Source organism: Pan paniscus, chromosome 19, assembly GCF_029289425.2.
Source record: "Pan paniscus chromosome 19, NHGRI_mPanPan1-v2.0_pri, whole genome shotgun sequence".
Lineage (NCBI taxonomy): Eukaryota > Metazoa > Chordata > Mammalia > Primates > Hominidae > Pan > Pan paniscus.
This window is the reverse complement of record NC_073268.2, coordinates 63,102,695-63,124,055: the sequence shown is the minus strand read 5'-3', so window position 1 is coordinate 63,124,055 and position 21,361 is coordinate 63,102,695. Positions and strand designations below refer to the sequence as shown.

The following is a 21,361-nucleotide window of genomic DNA, read 5'->3' as shown; positions in this document are numbered from 1 at the left end:
GGTAAAGGAGTCTTAGGATCTAGAGAGAATCCAGCTCTGCCATTTTGACCTTGAACAAATCACGGAGTTTCGTCTCTTCATCTGTAAAGTGGGTGATAAGGTCCATCTCCTCATCGCCAAGTCTGTATGCTGAGGGCACGAGAGAGTGCATGCCAAGTGCACATGGGTGGAGTTCAGTAAATAGTGGCTGATCTCATCCTCCTCCTCTCCATGGTCGGAGGAGACCCCCTCTCCGGCTCGTGTGGCACAGCAGCTCCTGATTTGGAATGGAATTGGTGCTTTCATGTTTTGCTTCTTAATAACACAGCTTACATTTTCTATAGTCGTGGGCATCCTTTTTTATGGAATAAATGAACATGGGTGACTTTGGTCATAATATTCACTCTTAGAAAATGAATCTTTTCATTTATATCCTTCACAAAATCAGAGCCTAACAGAAATAGTCACAGGTTGCTTCCAGCACCAAACTCCGCACCTTCTCCTTTGTGGGAAATGTCACACTTTGCCAATAAGTGGACACAGGGGGTTCCATGGCCCCAGGTATTTTCAAGTGCAGAGGCACTCCAGTTCTGCATAAAATGCATTAGGGGCCTCTTTTATTAATTCTTTAAGTCGTAAGTTCTGTAAAATAAGTTTACTTCAAAGATATCTCGCTTACTCTTCCTTTCTGGTATGTACATATTTTACCACCTTTTTTTTTTTTCTTTTTGAGACAGAGTCTTGCTCTGTCTCCAGGCCGGAGTGCAGTGGTGTGATCTTGGCTTACTGCAACCTCCGCCTCCTGGGTTCAAGCGATTCTCCTGCCTCAGCCTCCCGAGTAGCTGGAACTACAGGAGGGCACCACCACACCCAGCTAATTTTTGTATTTTTAGTAGAGACGGGGTTTCACCATGTTGGCCAGGATGGTCGTGATCTCTTGACCTCGTGATCTGCCCGCCTCGGCCTCCCAAAGTGCCGGGATTACAGGCGTGAGTCACTGCGTCCAGCCTTTACCATGTATTTTTAAAAGATAAGGACTACCTTAGAAAGCATAATCACAAAATCACATTATACCTTGAAATGAACAATAATCTCATGTCACCATCAATATCCAGTCAATATTCAAAGTTACCAATTGGAGCGTGTGTGTGTGTGTCTATTTTTTAGCAGCATGTTTGTACAAAGCAGTATCCTAACAAGGTCCACACAGTGCGATTGGTCGGTGGGTCCACTAAGTATCTTTTAATCTACAGGTCTCCCTTCTATTTGTTTTATATTTTTTCTTTGCAATTTATTTATTGAAAAAGCTAAATGATTTGTTGAGTTCCCCCACATCTGGAGAGAACACCCCTTGGCCTTTCATTCTCACCTGAGTCAAACTAGGTCCCCTAATCTTCTGGAATCAGACAAAGAAGGGAACTTGGCAGCTATTGCTAATAAATTTACTGATGGCAATAAACAAAGGATCCCAGGCTAGAAGATGCTCTTTCTAGTAGCAAGTCAACCAGACAGTTATTTGACTTCCTTCCCTCTTAAGGTAAAGACAAGGTTATCTTGGGTCAGGGGTGGGATTTTCTGTTGTGCAGCTTTGAAATAGTGCACACTGAGCTAAGATAACAGTACTGGATTTAGACTGAGCGCTTGAAGGGGCCAGCCTCTTTTTTATTCATTTATGTATTTTTGATAGCACAGTGCTTACATGAACAGCTGCCCAACAAATATTTACTAGATTTCAGATGTATTTCCCCAGTAGAATGTAAAGAAGGAGAATGTGGGCCTTTGCTTTATAACCTTATTCAACTCAAGACAAGGGCTTTTCATGAGCCTACCTTTGTGTTTCCTTCATGTCATATTAAGAGATGACTCTTTTGAAAAGCTCTCCCTCCCATTCCCCACCAAAGCAAAGGTTAACCCGGAAGTTTTTTTTTTCCTTTTTGATTTAAGCCAAAAGCCATCTCTCCCTCCGCACATGCACACACCAATTGAATTTACCGAGCCATCTACTTACAAAGCTTTCACCTCTGAGCATACAAATCATCAAACTAGGAACCATTTCTGCATGGGGAAGAGGAAAACAAATACAGCAAAGCAGCCCCAGATTGAAACAAAGCAAAGTTTATTGCATGTGGAAAAGAGTCACATGGACATTAAGTATCAATGGTCAGGAATCAAGAAAATATACATTTTGCATATCTTCTGTCCTGCTCCAGAAGGGCTGGCTCACTCTTCACTCTCGTGGACCACCATCTAGGAAGAAAGTAGGCACCTGGAGTCAAGTCGGGTGGCAGAGACACATTCCCACCCACCACTTCTGCCGGCTGGCATCAGAGTTGCTTGCCTACTTCAGTGGGACACAGGATATTTTTTGGACCTTGGGAAAATGCACGATTGCACACATGAAGTCACCCCATAGCCTAAGAAACTGGCCCTCCGAAAGAGCAAGCCCCAAACGCTGGAGAGCCAGCGACCTACTGTCGGATGCTGTGTGTTCAGCGGGCTCTGGAGGGGGCTCCTGCAGCAGCCTTTTGTTACCAGCAGGGGGCGCATGAAAGAGCTCAGTGGGACCCGCTCGCTCCTTTTCAGGATGGCTGTTTTTGTTTTGTTGGGATACATGTGCAGAACGTGCAGGTTTGTTACACAGGTATACATGTGCCATGGTGGTTTGCTGCACCTATCAACCTGTCATCTAGGTTTTAGGCCCCACGTGCATTAGCTGTTTGTCCTAATGCTCTCCCTCCCCTTGCCGCCCCCACCCCCGGGAAGGCCCCGGTGTGTGATGTTCCCCTCCCTGTGTCCACGTGTTCTCACTGTTCAACTCCCACTAATGAGTGAGAACATGTGGTGTTTGGTTTTCTGTTTCTGTGTTAGTTTGCTGAGAATGATGGCTTCTAGCTTCACCCATGTCCCTGCAAAGGACATGATATCATTCTTTTTTATGGCTGCATAGTATTCCATGGTGTACATGTGCAGGATGGCGGTTTTTATTGTGACTCACAGACCAGGATTCTAGCGAGGGTCCAGTCAGCTAAGTGACTTTAAGCGCTTTCTCTTCCTGAGGCTGAGACTCCCCAGCTCTAAAGTAAAGGGTTCTCTGAGGTTCCTTCCAGCTAAGAAGTTTCTACAGTCCCTGGGGGGCTCCTCCCAGCTCAGCGACTCACCCTGCTGGAGGTGAAGTCTCGAGTCTTAGCGCGGAGCTTGTTGACTTGAGATTCTGCGATATCCGCACGTTCCTCGGCCTCCTCCAGCTCATGCTGAGCCTTTCGGAATTTGGTGAGATGAGCATTGGCTTGTTCATCCTAAAACCAAAGAGCCCAGGCAGGTTATATCAGCACGCGCCTCTCTCAGAACTCACCACGGGAAACAGCACGGTCTGCCTGCCGCAGTCAGCACCTATCTCACTTACAGCCTCCTCCGCCTGCCTCTTGTAGGACTTGACTTTCACTTGCAGTTTATCCACCAGATCCTGCAATCTCAGCACATTCTTCCTGTCCTCTTCACTCTAAGAATGAGAAAGTGGGAATGTCACTGGAGAGGAGGGGGCAGATTTGCACACAGCATGGGCAGCTTTCTGGGCCAAAGTGTTTCTTCCTGTGGTTTGGTGGAGAATCTGCACGTCACAGAGGACACGATCATGGCATTTGCTTTCCACTTACCTGGTACGTCAGCTCCTTGACCCTCCGCTCATACTTCCTCAGGCCCTTAACAGACTCTGTGTTCTTCTTCTGCTCCCCCTCAAGTTCAAACTCCAGCTCTCGGATCTGGGGGAGAGGGTGGGGAAATTAGTCTGGGGCTGCAGCGTGATTGGGAGGCTGGAAAGCTCGGCACAGGCGGGTTCCTCCTGCACACACCCTGGTCTCCAGTTTCTGGATCTGCTTCTTCCCGCCCTTCAGGGCCAGCTGCTCAGCCTCATCTAGACGGTGCTGCAGGTCCTTCACCGTCTGTTCCAGGTTCTTCTTCATCCGCTCAAGGTGGGCGCTGGTGTCCTGCTCCTTCTTCAGCTCCTCCGCCATCATGGCAGCCTGAAAAGCACATGGGACTTGCTAGGATGCAGAGGAAGCTCCAGTACCTTGGAACTGTCAAAACCTGGGGACCTCAGAGGACCAGAGACCATGCTAAAGAAAAAGGACAGGCCAGGCGCGGTGGCTCACGTCTGTAATCCCAGCACTGGGAGGCCAAGGTGGGTGGATCACCTGAGGTCAGGAGTTCAAGACCAGCCTGCTCAACATGGTGAAAGCCCATCTCTACTAAAAATACAAAAAATTAGCTGGGTGTGGTGGCAGGTGCCCGTATTCCCAGCTACTCTGGAGGCTGAGGCAGGAGAGTTGCTTGAACCCAGGAGGAGGAGGTTGCAGTGAGCCGAGATCTCGCCATTGCACTCCAGCCTGGTCAATAAGAGTGAAACTCCATCTCGGGGGTGGGGGAAGAAAGAAAGAAAGAAAAAGGACAACAGGTGAGACTGTGATGAAGCACACTCTGCCACCCTGGAAGAGGGCCAGAGCTACACCCAGTAGATAAAATAACCTAATCAATGAGGCAATGAGAACTTTAGCGACAGGCTGGGAAACAGTTTCTTCCCTTTCTTAAGCTGGCCTCCTTTGAAACTCTCCCCTGCCCCAGGGAAATTCTTTTTTCATTACCACCAATATATATTTTCGAAGGAGCTTGAGACTTAGAGTAGTCTGACTTGATACTCAGCCTCATAGATTTGGGGATAGTGAGATTAAGGGAAGGCCTCTGGAGAATTAAGGCTGTACAGAAACAGCAAAATCGCTTCGAGGTAAAGTTCTCCCGCCAGGCAGCAGGTGGCGCCATTAGCGCGGTGGGCCGCCGGGAGAAAGCCTCCGAGACCCAGGAAGGGAAAAATGTGTGGGATATTGACACCTCAGGTTCTTGTTTTCATATTTGGAATAAGTCAGATGTTGAAGGAAAGACATGCACACCTCTCCACAGGCAGAACTACTAGGATATAATCCCTTCCTGCCTTTTTTTCTTATGCCGTTCTTCTAAAGTGCAGGAGGGAACAGGGGAGTTTGAGCGGAGATGGGAGCCCTCGGGGAGCAGAATGTGCACCAGGTGTGGCTGGGGGAGACCGCACCTGTCTAACTATGTGAGGGCTTTAATGCAATGCAATCCCGGCAGCCCGAGGGCAGCAGGAAGGAGACGCCTTACGTCCGTGATGGCCTTCTTGGCCTTCTCCTCAGCGTTCCTTGCATCCCTGCTGGCATCTTCTACCTCACTCTGGAGCTGCATGAGGTCTGTCTCCAGCTTCTTCTTGGTGTGGATGAGGCTGGTGTTCTAGGGCAAGAGGAGGGCTGTTAACCAGGTGCGTATGAGGCTGGAACCTCGCCTCTCTTCCTCTCCCTCCCCTCACCTGGGTATGCAGCAGCTGCACCCTCTCGTTGGAGTCCAGGAGCTCCTGTTCCGCCAGTTTTCGGGCCCTCTCCGTCTGCTCCAGAGTAGCCCGCAGCTCCTCCACCTCGGCCTGCAGCAGGTTGGCTCTGCGCTCCACGATCGCCAGCTGCTCCTTCAGGTCCTCCTGGCCCCGGAGGGCATCATCCAGGTGGAGCTGCGTATCCTAGCCAGAGAAAAAGGAACATTCTATTTGAAGTTGAGGCGTTAGGACCACGAGCCTCATCTGCATCTCTGAGGGTTTTTTTTGTTTGTTTTTGTTTGTTTGTTTTTGTTTTGTTTTGTTTTGTTTGTTTTGAGACAGGGTCTTGTTCTGTCACCCAAGCTGGTGTGCAGTTGCGTGATCTCAGCTCACTGTAACCTCTGCCTCCTGGAAAGCAATCCTCCCATCTCAGCCTCCCAAGTAGCTGAGACCACAGGCTTGTGCCACCATGCCTAGCTAATTTTTATTTTTTTTGTAGAGATAAGGTTTTGCTATATTGCCCAGGCTGGTATCAAATTCCTGGGCTCAAGTGAGCCTCTTGCCTCAGTCTCCCAGAGCGCTGGGACTACAGGCGTGCACCACTGTGCCCAGCCTACATTTCTGAGTATGTGAGGAGGAGAGAGGTTTTTCCCCGATGGGTTCTCTCAAACCTTCAGCTGTCCCTGGACACTCCTGAGGTGTTTGAGGGTCTCCGCCGCCTGGCGGTTGGCGTGGCTCAGCTGGATCTCGATTTCATTCAGGTCCCCCTCCATCTTCTTCTTGAGCCGGATGGCTTCATTCCTGCTCCGCACCTCGGCGTCCAGGGCGCTCTGCATGGTTTCCACTGTTCTCTGGTAGTTCCTCTTCAGCTGTTCGATCTCTTCATCCTTCTCAGCGATCTTTCTATCAATTTCTGATTTCACTTGTGTCAATTCAAGCTGGATTCGGAGGATCTTGGCTTCTTCATGCTCAAGAGCAGCCTTTAAGAAACAAAAGCAAATCAAATAGCGTCTGTGATGGTATGGAGCCAGCTCCACTACCCTGCAGGATAACAAAACTTCAGTGGAATAGTCCTAAATCTAATCCTACAATAGTCACAATTCACTGTTTAAACGTCCCCAAATTGGCCGGGTGCGGTGGTTCACACCTGTAATCCCAGCACTTTGGGAGGCCGAGGGGGGCAGATCACCTGAGGTCACGAGTTTGAGACCAGCCTGGCCAATGTAGTGAAACCCTGTCTCTACTAAAAATACAAAAATTAGCCAGGCATGGTGGTGCCCGCCTGTAATCCCAGCTACTCGGGAGGCTGAGGCAGGAGAATCATTTGAACCCAGGAGACAGAGGTTGCAGTGGGCCTAGATTGCCAGCATGGGCAACAAGAGCAAAACTCTGTCTCAAGAAAAAAAAAAGTCCCAAATTTATCTTCAGTGTAGAAATAAAACCACGTTTCATTGCTTTTTGGTTTTGATTATACTATCAACCAATAATAATGTTTAAATCATATTTCTTAGGAGCATAAAGCACTTTCTAGATATTTTTAATTCATGTAATATTTTGTAAAATCTCATCTTTAGGCCTATTTAATATGACAGTCTTCTCCAATAAATTTAAGATAATTCACAGGTATTATTCAGCCTCACAGTTTTGCTGTGTGACGGGAAAGCAGCAGGCATTAGGACTGTGATTTGACAAAGGCAAAAATGAAGACACAGCATGGAGCAGCCAGCCTCCCTGGCCGTGGCTCACCATGGCTGCATCTGCGCCTGAGCCTGCCTCCCAGCACTCACCTCTGCTTCCTCGAGAGCCAGCTGGATATCAGCCTTTTCCAGCTCAATCTGCTTTCTTGATTTCTCCAGTTCATGGATGGTTTTGCCATTTTCAGCAATTTGTTCTGTGAGATCTGCTATCTCCTCTGTAAAGAAGTAAGTTTCAATTGCATATGAGCACCTCTGCGTGGGTTTCCAGACATGCAAAGCATTGACTCAATGCTTTTTACCCGGTTTATTATAATCCTAAGGTTTCCTGCTTCCTAGAGATAAGTTATTGTACAGAGAGAGGCTAAAACGTAACCCGTCAGATGGTGAACACTTTCTGCATGTGCATTAACACACATGTGTGTAGGAAACTGAGTGATGAAGCCACACCCACGCCAGCATGCTCTCGAGCAATAGAGCATGAAAGGAGGAGGTTTCAGAGGGTTTCGAATAGCTTACGCTCTAAGTTCTTATTTTCCCGTTTCACAGTTTCAAGTTGATCTAAGGCTTCCTCGTAGGCATTTTTCAGTTTGAAGAGCTCAGTGCTCAAGGAGCGGGACTCCTTCAGGGATGCCTCCAGCTCTGCTTGGCTCTCCTCACACTTTGTCTTCCACTCTGCCAACACCTGAAACACCGGACGGAAGTTCTCTCCGTTTCTGAGCTCTCCTCTAGGTTTCTAACTAAATACTAAATAACTAAATTAAATGCAGAGTTAGGGCTACACCTGGCATCACTTGCCTGGCTCCTTGTTATCAATTATTGGGCTAATCAAGATTCTGTTCCATAAATGTACTCAAGGTAATGAGTCAGGAACAATTGCCATCTTGAAAAAGCAAATAGATCCTTTGAGAAGGAATTAGCTGGGCATAATTGTCCTTTTCCTAATACAAAAAGGGCCCTGTACTTCTAAATATTTCATTAAAGCATTGGTTCCAATCAACTTTATCTGCCATCTTGAAAGAAGGGCTTCCAGAAAGCCTCCCAATAGGATCTCAGCTTAGACAGACCAGCAGTACGGAAAGGAAAAATGCTTAGGACTGCACGGACATTGTAGAAATTGGTTTGTTTCCATGGACAACATCTGAAAGGGACCTCTACCCCCAGCCCATTCCCATTCTGTTTTGCAGATGAGGAAACTACAGCCCGGTGAAGTTCAGGGACTTGCCCAAGGCCACACTGCTGGTGAGGGCAGAGTCAGGTCCGGGATGCATTCTCCTCCTTCCACGGCTGCTAGGAACCCCTTACATCATGGCATTCACCCAGCACACAGCGGACCCCACACCTTGTCAAAGTTCCTCTGCTTCTTGTCCAGAGCGGCGGCCAAGGAATTGGCTCTTTCAACATCAACCATCAGATCCTCCACCTCTCCTTGCAGCCTCTGCTTGGTCTTCTCCAGTGAAGCACATTTAGCATTCACTGCCTCAACCTGTTCCTCGGAATCTTGAAGGCGCTGAGCAAGTTTTTTCCTTAAAGAATATGAAAGAGAAGCAGCTGTTATTTCAGTTTCCATCCACTTGAACATCACTATTCATCAAGTTGGAATCACTAATCTATGTGATTCAGATACCCATGTGTTTTTATATGCCCAGGAGAATTTCCTGTCTACTCAAAATCTGCGATCAATAACTTGCCTTGTGTCTGACCAAGATCAAAGTTGTTTGTTTTAATAAAATGTGCTAACGCCAGGTCCCTCTAATGGCCCAGCACCGCATTTAAAGACACATGAGATGGGGAAACGCCTAGTAATAAAAATAAATTCATCGAATTCATTCCTAAGTAGTTCTTCTAAAAGCAAACAGAGCTGCGCACTTGGCCTCCTCCAGCTCCTCTGTGCGCTGGATGGCGTCCGTCTCGTATTTGGTTCTCCACTGGGCAACCTCACTATTGGCCTTGGACAGCGCCCTCTGCAGCTCAGCTTTGCCTTCCTGCTCCTCCTCATACTGTTCCCGTAGCAGGTCACAGTCGTGGCGGGAGGACTGCAGGGCGTGCGCCAGCGCGTTCTTGGCCTGCAGAAGTTAAAAAGAGAAGAGCACCTGATATATTTAGTGCCAGGTGCATGATACAATCCAAGTGTGTCCCTTCTATCACCACCTTCTGAATGAAGTTGCCTTTTATTTTTCCTCCTGCAGGTGATATTTAAAAATAAGGGCAAAGAAGTCTTCCTTCAATGGTGTACCTTGTTCTCTTCCTCCAGCTGCCTCTTGAGCTCTTCTATTTGCTGGGTAAAGGCTTGCTTGCTCCTGGAAAGTTGGGATACTATGCTTTCTTTTTCTTCCAGCTGACGACTCAGCTCACCTGTGTCCAGAAGGAAATAGTTTCATTTCATTTATTCACTCATTCACTCACCAACTTTCTATTATGTATAGGGCACTGTGCTAAGATCTGGGGAGAGAGAAAATGGTAAGATATGGTTTCTTCTTCAGGGAGAAGGTATATTGTTCATGAAAAGGAAACTGAAAGCAGAACTGATAAGGTATTGTTGTAGGCCAGGTGCAGTGGCTCACGCCTGTAATCCCAGCACTTTGGGAGGCTGAGGCAGGCAGATCACAAGGTTAGGAGTTTGAGACCAGCCTGGCCAATATGGTGAAACCCCATCTCTACTAAAAACACAAAAATTAGCCGGGCGTGGGCATGGGCACCTGTAGTCCCAGCTACTTGGGAGGCTGAGGCAGAAGAATCACTGGAACCCAGGAGGTGGAGGTTGCAGTGAGCTGAGATCATGCCTCCATCTCAAAAAAAAAAAAAAAAAAAAAAGATATTGTTATAAACTACCGGAAGGTGGGACTGATGTCTGTCAAAAAAAAAATCCATTGAGAAGAACTGTAAATGTCAACATTACCAGGAGCACCTAATAACTCCCATCCGACCTCCCCAGTGGCAGGTGTTTCCAGCTGTTTATTGATTTGTTATCAGCAAATACATAGGGAAATACTTAAGAGCTTTATATCTCTAGTTAGATTCTTGGGTGAATAGGGTAAGTTCAAGTTTATATGCTTGCATAGAGGTAAGAGAAAAACATAGAATGGGGCTTTATGGCTCCAGACGTGAATCCCCCAACATGAGTGTAAAAGTGGCCACCATAGGTCGGGTGCGGTGGCTCACGCCTGTAATCCCAGCACTTTGGGAGGCCGAGGCAGGCGGATCACGAGGTCAGGAGTTCGAGACCAGCCTGGCCAACACAGTGAAACCCTGTCTCTACTAAAAATACAAAAATTAGCCGTGTGTGGTGGCATGTGTCTGTAGTCCCAGCTACTCAGGAGGCTGAGGCAAGAGAATCGCTTGAACCCGGGAGGCGGAGTTTGCAGTGAGCCGAGATCACGCCATTACACTCCAGCCTGGGTGACAGAGAGTGAGACTCTGTCTAAAAAAAAAAAAAAAAAAAAAAATGTGGCTACCAAACTTCTTTTCTTCATTGTCTTGGCTGTGACTGCCAGCCAAGGATGGATTCACCTGTGAGGATGCACCAGGGCTGGGTGAAGCCACATTTTCTAGGCGAAAACTCCAAATTACATTCTCTTAAACTTTTTTTTTTTTTGAGATGGAGTTTCATTCTTGTTGCCCAGGCTGGAGTGCAATGGCATAATCTCGGCTCACTGCAACCTCCGCCTCCCGGGTTCAAGCGATTCTCCTGCCTCAGCCTCCCAAGTAGCTGGGATTACAGGCACCCACCACCAGGCCTCACTAATTTTTGTATTTTTAATAGAGACGGGGTTTCACCATGTCGGCCAGGCTGGTCTTGAACTCCTGAACTCAGGTGATCCGCCTGCCTCGGCCTTCCAAAGTGCTGGGTTGACAGGCATGAGCTACTACACCCGGCCTCCCTTATGTTTTTATTATACACCAGGACCTTTAAACACTGGCCATGTTTCTCTCTTTAGTCTCAAAAACTTGGACGCAGACAATGAATATCTGAGTTAAGAAGTATCAAGGCCCTGGCTCTTAGTTTCTAGTCTCATTTCTGCCCATCAGAGTCTGTCTGATGCAAGTTTATATTAATTTTGAAAAAGTTTGAATGAGATGATATTTTGAGCCCCTTCTCGTTCTGGTCTACTCCTCTGTCTCTCTTATTCTTACTGAACTCTCAATGTTCTCTCCCTTCAGGCTATTTCAAATGGCTCTTTCTATGAGTTATTTCAATTTCTTCTCTCCTGAAAAGATGCTTCCCTAGAGATTCTCCTTCAAACACACCCTGCCCTTGGTTTTGGCCAGCTGCGCCCATTGGGTGCCAGGAGGTTTTGGCCCCACGGGTTTTCTGCACGTGGCTTACCAGCCTCGGTCTGCAAACGAGACTTCTGTGTGGTCAGCTCGCTCAGGCTCCTCTGAATTTCCTCATTCTTGCCCCTGGCCTCACTTAACTGATCCTCCAGGGTTCGGCAGATTTTTTCCAGATTTGCCTGAAGGATTCAGAAAGGGGAGCAAAGTCAGTCGGCAAAGTCAGGTTTCAATGACCACGGAGTGTGTCTGATGGGAAGCCTTGAGCCACCCCCACCCCGCGCAGCACCTTAGATTTAGACACACTCTCCATGCTGCTGGAGAGGTCATCGATCTCCAGCTTGAACTCGCTCTTCTCCTTCTCCAGCTTCTGCTTGACCCGCTGCAGGTTGTCAATCTGCTCCCCAAGCTCGGCCACACTATCTGCATGCTTCTTCCTCAGCGTGGCCACCATGGCTTCGTGCTGCAGTGTGGCCTCCTCCAGGTCCCTGCGCAGCTTCAGGAACTCCGCCTCCCGCTTCTTGTTGAGCTCTATCTGCGTGGAGGTGACGCCTCCCGCCTCCTCCAGCCGCTCGCTCAGCTCCTCCAGCTCCCGGGCATAGTCGCTGCGCTGTTTCTCTGTCTTCGCGCGGGTCGCCCTCTCTGCCTCTATCTCCTCTTCCAGCTCCTCAATTCGAGCCTGTGGAGGGCAGCCGTTCACCCCGTGGGCAGTGGGTTCACCACGGGGACTCTGATTGCCAAGAACAGGCTGGTTTCCCTTCCCATTAGACAAACTGAGTCTTAGACTCCCCTCCAATGAATACTGCGAATTTCCTTTCACATGAATTTTTTCTGCCCCAACATGGTAATTACTCCTGCAGTGACCAAACCTGAACATTTTCCACCAACTAAATGTTAACTTTTAGTTGTTAACTTAAATACTTTAATTATGGATTAAAGTATTTAATCAGATGTTTTGGGGAAATGGTTCATCATGGCCAGGCCAGCCTAGCAGAAAGGGAACCATGAGGCAGGTGGCCCCACAGTCTTGCCCACTTTCTCTAAATGGCTTATAGCAGACAGCACCCAGCTCACTGTAAGTGGCCTCACATGGAAGAGAGAAATGCAGAGGGCTCCTACCTGCAACTCTTTGATTTTCTTCTGAAACTGGAGGCCCAGTGTCTGCTCATCTTCCACTTTGCTTTGAAGTTGACAATATTCAAAATCTTTCCTGTGAAGAGAAATGTAGAATGCATGAAGACAAAATACACAGTAACTTGCAAAATGGAAGCCAGTGGTTGAAGGGCATACTTCTTGAGCCTTTCGTCCAGCTGTTGCTTGTCATTCTCCAGATCTAATATGGACTCTTGAGCAAGCTTCAAGTCTCCTTCCAATTTCCTTTTGTTCCTTTCCAGGTCTACGCGGAGCTTCTTTTCTTGTTCTAGGGAGCTTTCCAGCTGAAAAAGGCACCATTTCCTTTTGGGAACAAATGCTTTGCAAGAGGACCCTTGAGGGCTCTTCCAACCCTGGAGTTCTGGGACTCCCAATGAGCATTATTTACTTACGTCTTCCACTTGCTGTTCCAGTTTGCTCTTGGTTTTGTTCAAAGAATTGACTTTGTCTTCTTCAGCTTGGAGGTCATCCAAGGCCTGCTGGTGCGCCTCTTGGAGGGCCTTCGTCTCTCTGGTTAACTTTGCAATTGTTTCATCTAACCCAGAGAGTTCCTCAGTAAGGTTTTTAACCTAAGAAGAATCCGCAAGCAATTATAAGCTTAAAGTTTAGTTTGAAATGACTATATCAAGCTAGACACACCTACAATAAGAATACCTTGTTCTCTGTGGCATGCTTCTCCTTCTCAACCTTGGCCAGGGTCAACTCAAGGTCATCAATGTCTTTCTTGAGCTCTGAGCATTCATCCTCCAGTTTCCTCTTCTTGGCCGTCAGCTCAGCATTGATCTCCTCCTCATCTTCAGCTCTCTCTGTCACCTCCTTGATCTTGGCCTCGAGCTGGAATTTGGCTTTGATCAGCTGATCGCATCTTTCCTCAGCATCCAACAAATTTTCGCTTTCCTTAAAAAAAAAAAAGAATAATAACTTCGTTGAATGATATAAGGTTTGCGACATTCCAGTATTTCGCTATATATGAAGTTCTTTATGAAGCATTTCAACTACAAAGCAAAAATCCCCACCAATAACTCAATTTTTCTAAATAAATAATCAAATCTAGAAGAGTTAAAAAAAAAAAGATTGCTGAACACGTACAGCTTGTACTTGGAGCTGCAGGTCATTCTTCTCTTGGACCAGAGTCACCAGTTTTTCCTCTAGCTCCTTCCTTTTTGCCTCCGACTTGGCGAGTTCATCTTTGGTTTTCTGGAATTCTTCCTTCATGGTGGCCATCTCTTTCTCAGTCTCCGCACTCTTGAGGAGGGGCTTGATCTTGAAGAAGAGTTTCATCCAGGGCCAGTGCTTGACGTTCATGAATGAGCGAATGTTGTACTGGATGCAGAAGATGGACTCCCTAAAAACAAGACATTGCTTATTTCTGAGAGAGACTCCCCTTCCCCAAAGAGCTCATGTTTGAACAAAGACCCTGCTGGACCTCCTCTGCACCATCTTCTGGAATTCCACACGCATGAGGAACCCTCTGCACACAGCTTGTGTCCGGGTGATTAGTTTGGCCAGGCGGTCATCCCGCATCTCTTCCAGGGTTCCCAGCAAGCCAGCCTTGAAGAACACCTTATGGGGCAGAAGGGTGACATGAGTCAGTTTCCTAGAGAAGCTGTGTCAAGAGGACGAAAAGGCCAGCATCTGTCAGAACTGATGCATTACCTTGGTATGTCCAAATTTGTACTGAGTGTGGTCAATATCAATGGATGCCAGAAGCTTTTCACAGGCTTTCTTGCTGTCAATGAATTGTCCCTCAGGGATTGCACTGGCATTCAGCACTCGGTATCTGCATTGTAGACACGGAAATCATCACAGACTGTTGGCAAAGACACAAACCTTGGAGAACATGTAGTTCAGGCCTCTCTTCCGATAGGCAGAAGGCCAAGGTCCCAGGAGATGAGGGAACTAGCTCGGAGTCACATTGCTAGAGAGCAGTCTAGAATCTAGATCTCTTGACTCTTCAGTCAGAGCTTTTCCTGCCATTTTGTATACCAGATAAATTCCAGAGAAAAACATGGAAGAAACAAATATATATAACTTGGCCAAATGGTAGATTGTTCAGTTTACATGGAGGTCCATATCTGTTCTTTCAAAATAGGTCTTTTCATACGAATCTTTCTCCCTCTCAAATTCCAGTGTTCGTACATCTCATCCCCAAGCATATAGAACATGTTTATTACACACCTTTGTTTAAAATCTCCATAGAGAATCCTGTTTGGGAACCCTTTCCTGCAGATGCGGATGCCCTCCAGGACACCGTTACACCGCAGCTGGTGCAGAACAAGGCTGTGTTCCATAGCCCCTGGGAACAGAAGCAAGATATCAGCCTTACACAGAATTTCTTAAAAACTGAGCACCACCTAGCGAGCCAGCAGGTGTCTCACCTGGAGTTTTGGTTTCATTGGGAATTATACAACGCACAAAATGAGGGTGAGTAGTTCTTAAATTTGACATCAGCTTGTTCAGGTTTTCCTAAGAGAAAAAAAAAATGACATTTGCCAACCTACTGTAGGTTTTTATGAAGACAGAGATCCATTGTAATGAAATAAGATCTATGTTTAAAATTTATCATAAGTTCTAAAGTATAGTGAAATGATTTAACTCTGTCTTTTTTTTTTTTTTTTTTTTTTTTTTTGAGACGGAGTCTCGCTCTGTCACCCATGCTGGAATGCAGTGGCTCAATCTTGGCTCACTGCAACCTCCTCCTCCTAGGTTCAAGCAGTTCTCCTGCCTCAGCCTCCTGAGTAGCTGGGACTACAGGCATATGCCACCACACCTGGCTAATTTTTCGTATGTTTGATGGAGATGGGGTTTTACTGTGTTAGCCAGGATGGTCTCGATCTTCTGACCTTGTGATCTGCCCACCTCGGCCTCCCAAAGTGCTGGGATTACAGGAGTGAGCCACTGTGCCCGGCCTAACTCAGGCTTTCAATGGTCCTATGGCTGGAGGTGTAGGTTAGTAACTGATACAATTGTCTGCTGTCTCCCAGTGAGCCAGAGGCTCGCCAAGTACAAAATGCTTTCTAAAATCAACTCAGGTGATGGATCCACTGGGAGCGTGAGGTCTATTGCTGGTGTCCTTTAGGAAAATTGGAGAGTTTATGCTGGAAACTCGGACAAGCCAACTCAGCTATCTTTGGTATAAGATAATAGTGATACTCTCATCGCACATTGGTTAGACCGTATTTATTATATTTTATCATCTGTCACTTCACCTCAGTAAGTGACAGTAATCAGATTAAGACAACACTACTACTCTCAAATAAATCAAGCTTAGCATCTCAACATTGCTCATTTAGATGTTACTTAAATCAATTATAAGCAAATAAACTTGTATTTTTCTTACCCTGAAAAGGGCAGAGACAGTTTGGAAGGAAGAACCCTTCTTCTTGGCAACTTTCTTCTTTCCACTGTCAGCTGAAAGCAATAAGGGAGGGCACGTGCTGTAGGTGCATCTAAAAGGTTTTTGTTACTGTGGAACAAATGGAGGGAAATCACATGAACACAAAGCACTCCTCTTACCATCCGCCGTGGCAAACGTGGCATAGAGGTGTGCCAGGAGCCTGTTGGAAGACTTCTGGTACAGCCCGACCACAGTCTCGTTCAGAGGGTCCTTGTTCTTCTCCAGCCAACCTGAGACACTGTAGTCCACGGTGCCCGCATAGTGGATCAGTGAGAAGTGAGCCTCGGCCCTGCCTTTGACCACCTTGGGCTTCTGGAAGTTGTTGGACTTTCCAAGATGCTGGTCATACAGCTTGTTCTTGAAGGAGGTGTCTGTTGCCTTGGGGAACATGCACTCCTCTTCCAGGATGGAGAAGATGCCCATAGGCTGGATTGAAGGCAAGGCAAAGTGCAGAGAGGTAAATATGAGCTGCAGTAATGAGCAGAAGAGTCTATGAGAAGAGCTTACGGTGGGGATGGAACTGGATACCTTCTCGATGAGCTCGATGCAGGCAGCCAGGTCCATCCCGAAGTCAATGAACGTCCACTCGATGCCTTCCTTCTTGTACTCCTCCTGCTCCAGCACGAACATGTGGTGGTTGAAAAACTGTTGCAGTTTCTCATTGGTGAAGTTGATGCACAGCTGCTCCAGGCTGTTATACTAATAAAAAAATACAACATTCATGTGAAAAGTTAGACTTCTTTCAGAATCAAAGACTGTCAACATTCCTCCTCATTGCCCCAGGTTCTTGTCAAACACATTAATGCTTTCAAATACAATCACAATCTTCAAGGCCTGCCTCAGACCGCATCTCCTCCTTGGCGTCTTCTGTAAACTTCCAATTAGAAGGTGTTTCTCCCTTTCCTGAGTTCCCAAGGTCTGGGCATCTCTTGTGTACTTTATTTTGTAGTTACTCTTCAATGTGCCATATAGACTTCTATTTCTTCTCTACTAGACTACAAGCTCATCTATTTTTTTCACCTGTATGTCTTGTACCTGGGAAACCTAAATATACACTTTGATGAGTGGCTATGCACTTTTTTTTTTCTTTTTTTTTTGAGAGAGAGTCTTGCTCTGTCACCAGGCTGGAGTGCAATGGCACCATCTCGGCCCACTGCCACCTCCGCCTCCCAGGTTCAAATGATTCTCCTGCCTCAGCCTCTAGAGTGGCTGGAACTACAGGTGCACGCCACCACACCCATCTAATTTTTGTGTTTTTAGTAGAGACGGGGTTTCACCATGTTGGCCAGGATGGTCTTGATCTCTTGACCTTGCGATCTGCCTGCCTCAGCCTCCCAAAGTGCTGGGATTACAGGCATGAGCCACCATGCCCAGCCGCGGCTATGCACGGTCTAACACAGAACCAGTGGGATATTTATAGAAAATAGTGCGTGATTAACTTATCAAATTCTCTGTATCTCTTTTATGGCAGTCCCTAAATCACTGATGGCATTTAATTTTTTTTTTCTTTTATCCATTTGAAAATGTCCTTTAAAATTCCACTTGATAGACATCTTCTCCTCTTTTAAAATAATACAAACCCAGCCAGGTGCCGTGGCTCATGCCTGTAATCCCAACACTTTCAGAGGCCGAGGCGGATGGATCACCTGAGGTCAGGAGTTCGAGACCAGCCTAGCCAACATGGTGAAACCCCATCTCTACTAAAAATACAAAAATTAGCCAGGCATGGTGGCACACGCCTGTAATCCCAGCTATTCAGGAGGCTGAGGCAGGAGGTTCACTTGAACTCAGGAAGAGGTTGCAGTGAGCAGAGATGGCGCCACTGCACTCTGGCCTGAGTGACAGGGTGAAACTCAGTCTCAAAAAAAAAAAAAAAAACAAACAAAACCCTAATACAAACCCTTCCAATAAGTACCGCTCCTCTATTCCATCCACTCTCCATCTAGTTTCTTACAGGAAACTAAGACAGCCGCCATCTTGCTATCTTCCCTTTAGGATCATGAAACCAATTTCCCTCATATGAAGCCATATGAAAATATGAATATAAGTAACACAAACCTCAAAGATTTCAAAGCCTGCAATGTCCAAAACACCAATGAAGTGTTGTCTTGGAAGCTTCGTATCCAGTTGCTGGTTAATGCGAGTGACCATCCACAAGAACAACTTTTCATAAACTGATTTTGAAAGAGCATTCACAGCATGGTGAACCTATCAGGGGAAAGATCAGCTAGTGGATATGAAGGAAGTGGCCAGCAGGGTCCTGCACCCTTTCCCAGCCTAGAAGCAGTTACCTGATCCACAGTTTGACCTTTGGTAACGTACTCATTCCCAACTTTCACTCTAGGAAAGCACAAAGCTTTTAGGAGGTCCGAAGAGTTCAGGCCCATCAGATAGGCTGTTTTGTCAGCCACTGGCAAGAAAACAAGGACAGTGCTTAGAAAAGTAGAAGAGCTGCTTTGAAAATCATCCAGAAGTTTCAAAGGTTGGTTAAGTTCATCTTGGTACATTGTGCATTCCCTGTGGCTAAACTGCATATACATGGCCATTGGAAGCTAAGTCACTCAGAGAATATAACGGACTTTATGAAAAGCCAGGGCTGGGTTTCAGAAAGCCCTGGTCATCCCTCACTGCATCTGAAACAAGACTATTCGAGTGATTCAGCAAAAGCGAGTGGTAACAATAGCTATGGGCATCGGAGGCCCAGAAAGGGTCATTCACTTCTCCAGATGGAAGGATTAATCGCTTCCATCCATTTTTTTTTTTTTTGAGACAGTCTTACTGTGTCGCCCAGGCTGGAGTGCAGTGGCGCGATCTCAGTGCACTGCAACCTCTGCCTCCTGGGTTCAAGAAACTCTCATGCCGGCAGGGCACAGTGGCTCACACTCGTAATCACAGCACTTTGGGATGCCAAGGCAGGCGAATCATTTGAGGTCAGGAGTTTGAGCCTGGCCAACATGGTGAAACCCCGTTTCTACTAAAAATACAAAAAAGTTAGCCAGGCGCGGTGGTGTGCGCCTGTAATCCCAGCTACTCGGGAGGCTGAGGCAGGAGAATCACTTGAACCCAGGCAGCAGAGGTTGCACTGAGCTGAGATTATGCCACTGCACTCTAACCTGGATGACAGAGCAAAACTCTGTCTGACTCTCGTGCCTCAGCCTCCTGAGTAGTTGGGATTATAGGCATGCTCCACCATGCCCAGCTAATTTTTTTTAGTAGAGATGGGGTTTCACCATGTTGGCCATGCTGGTCTTGAACTCCCGACCTCAGGTGATCTGGCCCCCTCAGCCTCCCAAAGTGCTGGGATTACAGGTGTGAGCCACTGTGCCTGGCTGGATTAATTGCTTTCAAAAGCAGTACCAAGTGACCTCAGCAGATCAGCCACCCGCTCTGGTTTGCAGCCTGTCACACTGATTTTGTACCTTCTGTGCCATCCGGCTCGGCCTGCTCCTCTCGCTGCTTCTGCTTGAACTTCATGTTCCCGTAGTGCATCACGGCTCCCGTCAGCTTGTAGAGCCCAGATTTCTCTTCTGGGGTGAAGCCCAGGATGTCAATGGCGCTCTGGCATGGAAAGGGCAGCACGTCAGTCAGTTGGCCCCAGTGATGGAGGAGGAACACCCACCCCTTCTGTTGGTTCCACTTACGTCTGTAGCCAGCAGCTCCTCTGCATCATCTATGCTGGCCACCAGGATCTCCCCCTGGCTAATGAACGGGTAGTCGTAAGGGTTGGTCGTAATAAGCAGCAGCTCTGAAATGACAAATAGTTCCAGGAGGTCATGCAGATGCAAAGAAAAAACCCACCCAGTGGACTTGAGCTCCTGCACCCTGGGCTGGAACTTTTACCGCTGGATCCTAAATTGAACTTAGAATTAAAAATCTTTTAGACAGTTCCACAATACTCAGGCTGTCATGGAGAATATAGTCCAGGGAAGACTTTTCAGTCTCCCACACAATGGAGATGAAGGACCCTAGAGAGAACCTTTAAATTCCCTTGCCTTGCACGCTAATGGTGCATATCAGTGTCGGCTGGGAGAAGTTAATAGGGAAAACTGGCTGAGTGCAGGTCAGGACAAGAGCCAGCCCAGGTGGTTTGGTATAATCATAGCCTTTTCTAAAATCTGTTGAAAAGCAGCAGCCTGTTTCCAAGCTGGAGACCAGAAGGCTGAGCAAATACAGCCAAAGAGCAAAGAAGCAGTGTGCATGGAGACCTCTGTGAGGGGCAGACAAGGGGCAGTGTGCAGTGCCTCCGTGGGCTTGATTATTCTGTTTGCTTTGGCGTCGCATTTGGCCATAGGTTGTTTCTGTGCCAGAACACAAGGGGGCGCCAAAGGACAGTTAGGTGTTCAGTTGCTCAGAAGGTTTTTATAAACCAGAGCTGGTCAGGAGTGGTCTAATCTTGTTGCCCTCCATTTGATTAGGTTTTCAAATTGGCATGTCACTGCCCAGATAGCCACATCCCATTTCTAAAATAAGCTTTTCCTGGCAAAGTGCAGTGGCTCACGCCTATAATCCCAGCACTGTGGGAGGCCGAGTCGGGCAAATTGCTTGAGCCCAGGAGTTCAAGACCAGCCTGGGCAACATGGTGAAACCTCATCTCTACAAAAAACACAAAAGGTAGCCTGGTGTGGGGGCATGCACCTGTAGTCGCAGCCACTCGGGAGGCTGGGGCTGGAGGATTACTTGAACCCAGAAAGGTCAAGACTACAAGTGAGCTGTGCTTGTGCCACTGCACCCCAGCCTGGGCATCAGAGTGAGACCCTATCTCAAAATAAATAAATAAAATAAAATAAACTTTCCCTGTTAACTGTAGAGTCACTCTACGTAGATACAACTCTCCTTGGTCTAGTGATCAGAGTCAAACTACCTAAAAGACCAGCCCCACTGGTGACTTCCTCACCTATGAGCTCAGGCTTCTTGTTAGAAAGAATCTGGTAGAAGATGTGGTAGCTTCTTTCAGCCTTCAGCTGGAAAGTGACTCTTGATTTTTCCAGAAGATCTGGAACACAAACACAGGACTCTCTTTCAAACTGTTCCCAGTTAACTCTGAGACGCCATCGAATCCCCATGGATCTACTTACAAGTTTCAATATCTGCAGAGGCCAGCTTCCCAGTGGTTCCAAAATGGATTCGGATGAACTTGCCCTGTATGGGGCGGGATTCAAGGGGAGACCAGATTCTACCATGGCCCAATAGTTCCTATTCATCTTATGGGTAATGTGAATAGGAGCCTATTCCCCCTAAAATTTTTGTTTTGTTTTGTTTTGTTATGTTTTTGAGACAGAGTCTCGCTCTGTCACCAGGCTGGAGTGCAGTGGCGTGATCTCGGCTCACTGCAACCTCTGCCTCCCGGGTTCAAGTGATTCTCCTGCCTCAGCCTCCCGAGTAGCTGGAACTACAAGCCACCACACCTGGCTAATTTCTGTATTTTTAATAGAGACGGGGTTTCACCATGTTGGCCAGGATGGTCTCGATCTCTTGACCTCGTGATCCACCCGCCTC

General features: G+C 47.2%; 1 protein-coding gene across 1 annotated transcript in view; it reads right to left on the bottom strand.

Moving 5' to 3' along the window:
• Positions 1 to 2,078: 2,078 nt before the first annotated feature.
• Positions 2,079 to 21,361, bottom strand: part of MYH3 (myosin heavy chain 3) — a 49,982-nt gene continuing 30,699 nt past the window's right edge. Inside the window, exons 10-42 of the mRNA XM_063598738.1 lie at positions 20,941 to 21,004; positions 20,760 to 20,858; positions 19,507 to 19,610; positions 19,285 to 19,423; positions 18,157 to 18,275; positions 17,924 to 18,073; positions 16,394 to 16,564; positions 15,985 to 16,291; positions 15,809 to 15,879; positions 14,847 to 14,934; positions 14,647 to 14,764; positions 14,125 to 14,248; positions 13,895 to 14,031; positions 13,558 to 13,813; positions 13,123 to 13,365; positions 12,861 to 13,037; positions 12,607 to 12,752; positions 12,436 to 12,526; positions 11,606 to 11,995; positions 11,372 to 11,498; positions 9,281 to 9,399; positions 8,914 to 9,110; positions 8,387 to 8,570; positions 7,564 to 7,729; positions 7,138 to 7,262; positions 6,022 to 6,330; positions 5,351 to 5,554; positions 5,149 to 5,274; positions 3,828 to 3,998; positions 3,633 to 3,737; positions 3,383 to 3,478; positions 3,138 to 3,275; positions 2,079 to 2,226 (exon numbers count right to left, since the gene is read on the bottom strand). Of these exons, the coding sequence (XP_063454808.1) occupies positions 2,200 to 2,226; positions 3,138 to 3,275; positions 3,383 to 3,478; positions 3,633 to 3,737; positions 3,828 to 3,998; positions 5,149 to 5,274; positions 5,351 to 5,554; positions 6,022 to 6,330; positions 7,138 to 7,262; positions 7,564 to 7,729; positions 8,387 to 8,570; positions 8,914 to 9,110; positions 9,281 to 9,399; positions 11,372 to 11,498; positions 11,606 to 11,995; positions 12,436 to 12,526; positions 12,607 to 12,752; positions 12,861 to 13,037; positions 13,123 to 13,365; positions 13,558 to 13,813; positions 13,895 to 14,031; positions 14,125 to 14,248; positions 14,647 to 14,764; positions 14,847 to 14,934; positions 15,809 to 15,879; positions 15,985 to 16,291; positions 16,394 to 16,564; positions 17,924 to 18,073; positions 18,157 to 18,275; positions 19,285 to 19,423; positions 19,507 to 19,610; positions 20,760 to 20,858; positions 20,941 to 21,004 (5,088 nt within the window). The 3' untranslated portion in view covers positions 2,079 to 2,199. The remainder of the gene's footprint in view (positions 2,227 to 3,137; positions 3,276 to 3,382; positions 3,479 to 3,632; positions 3,738 to 3,827; positions 3,999 to 5,148; positions 5,275 to 5,350; positions 5,555 to 6,021; positions 6,331 to 7,137; positions 7,263 to 7,563; positions 7,730 to 8,386; positions 8,571 to 8,913; positions 9,111 to 9,280; positions 9,400 to 11,371; positions 11,499 to 11,605; positions 11,996 to 12,435; positions 12,527 to 12,606; positions 12,753 to 12,860; positions 13,038 to 13,122; positions 13,366 to 13,557; positions 13,814 to 13,894; positions 14,032 to 14,124; positions 14,249 to 14,646; positions 14,765 to 14,846; positions 14,935 to 15,808; positions 15,880 to 15,984; positions 16,292 to 16,393; positions 16,565 to 17,923; positions 18,074 to 18,156; positions 18,276 to 19,284; positions 19,424 to 19,506; positions 19,611 to 20,759; positions 20,859 to 20,940; positions 21,005 to 21,361) is intronic.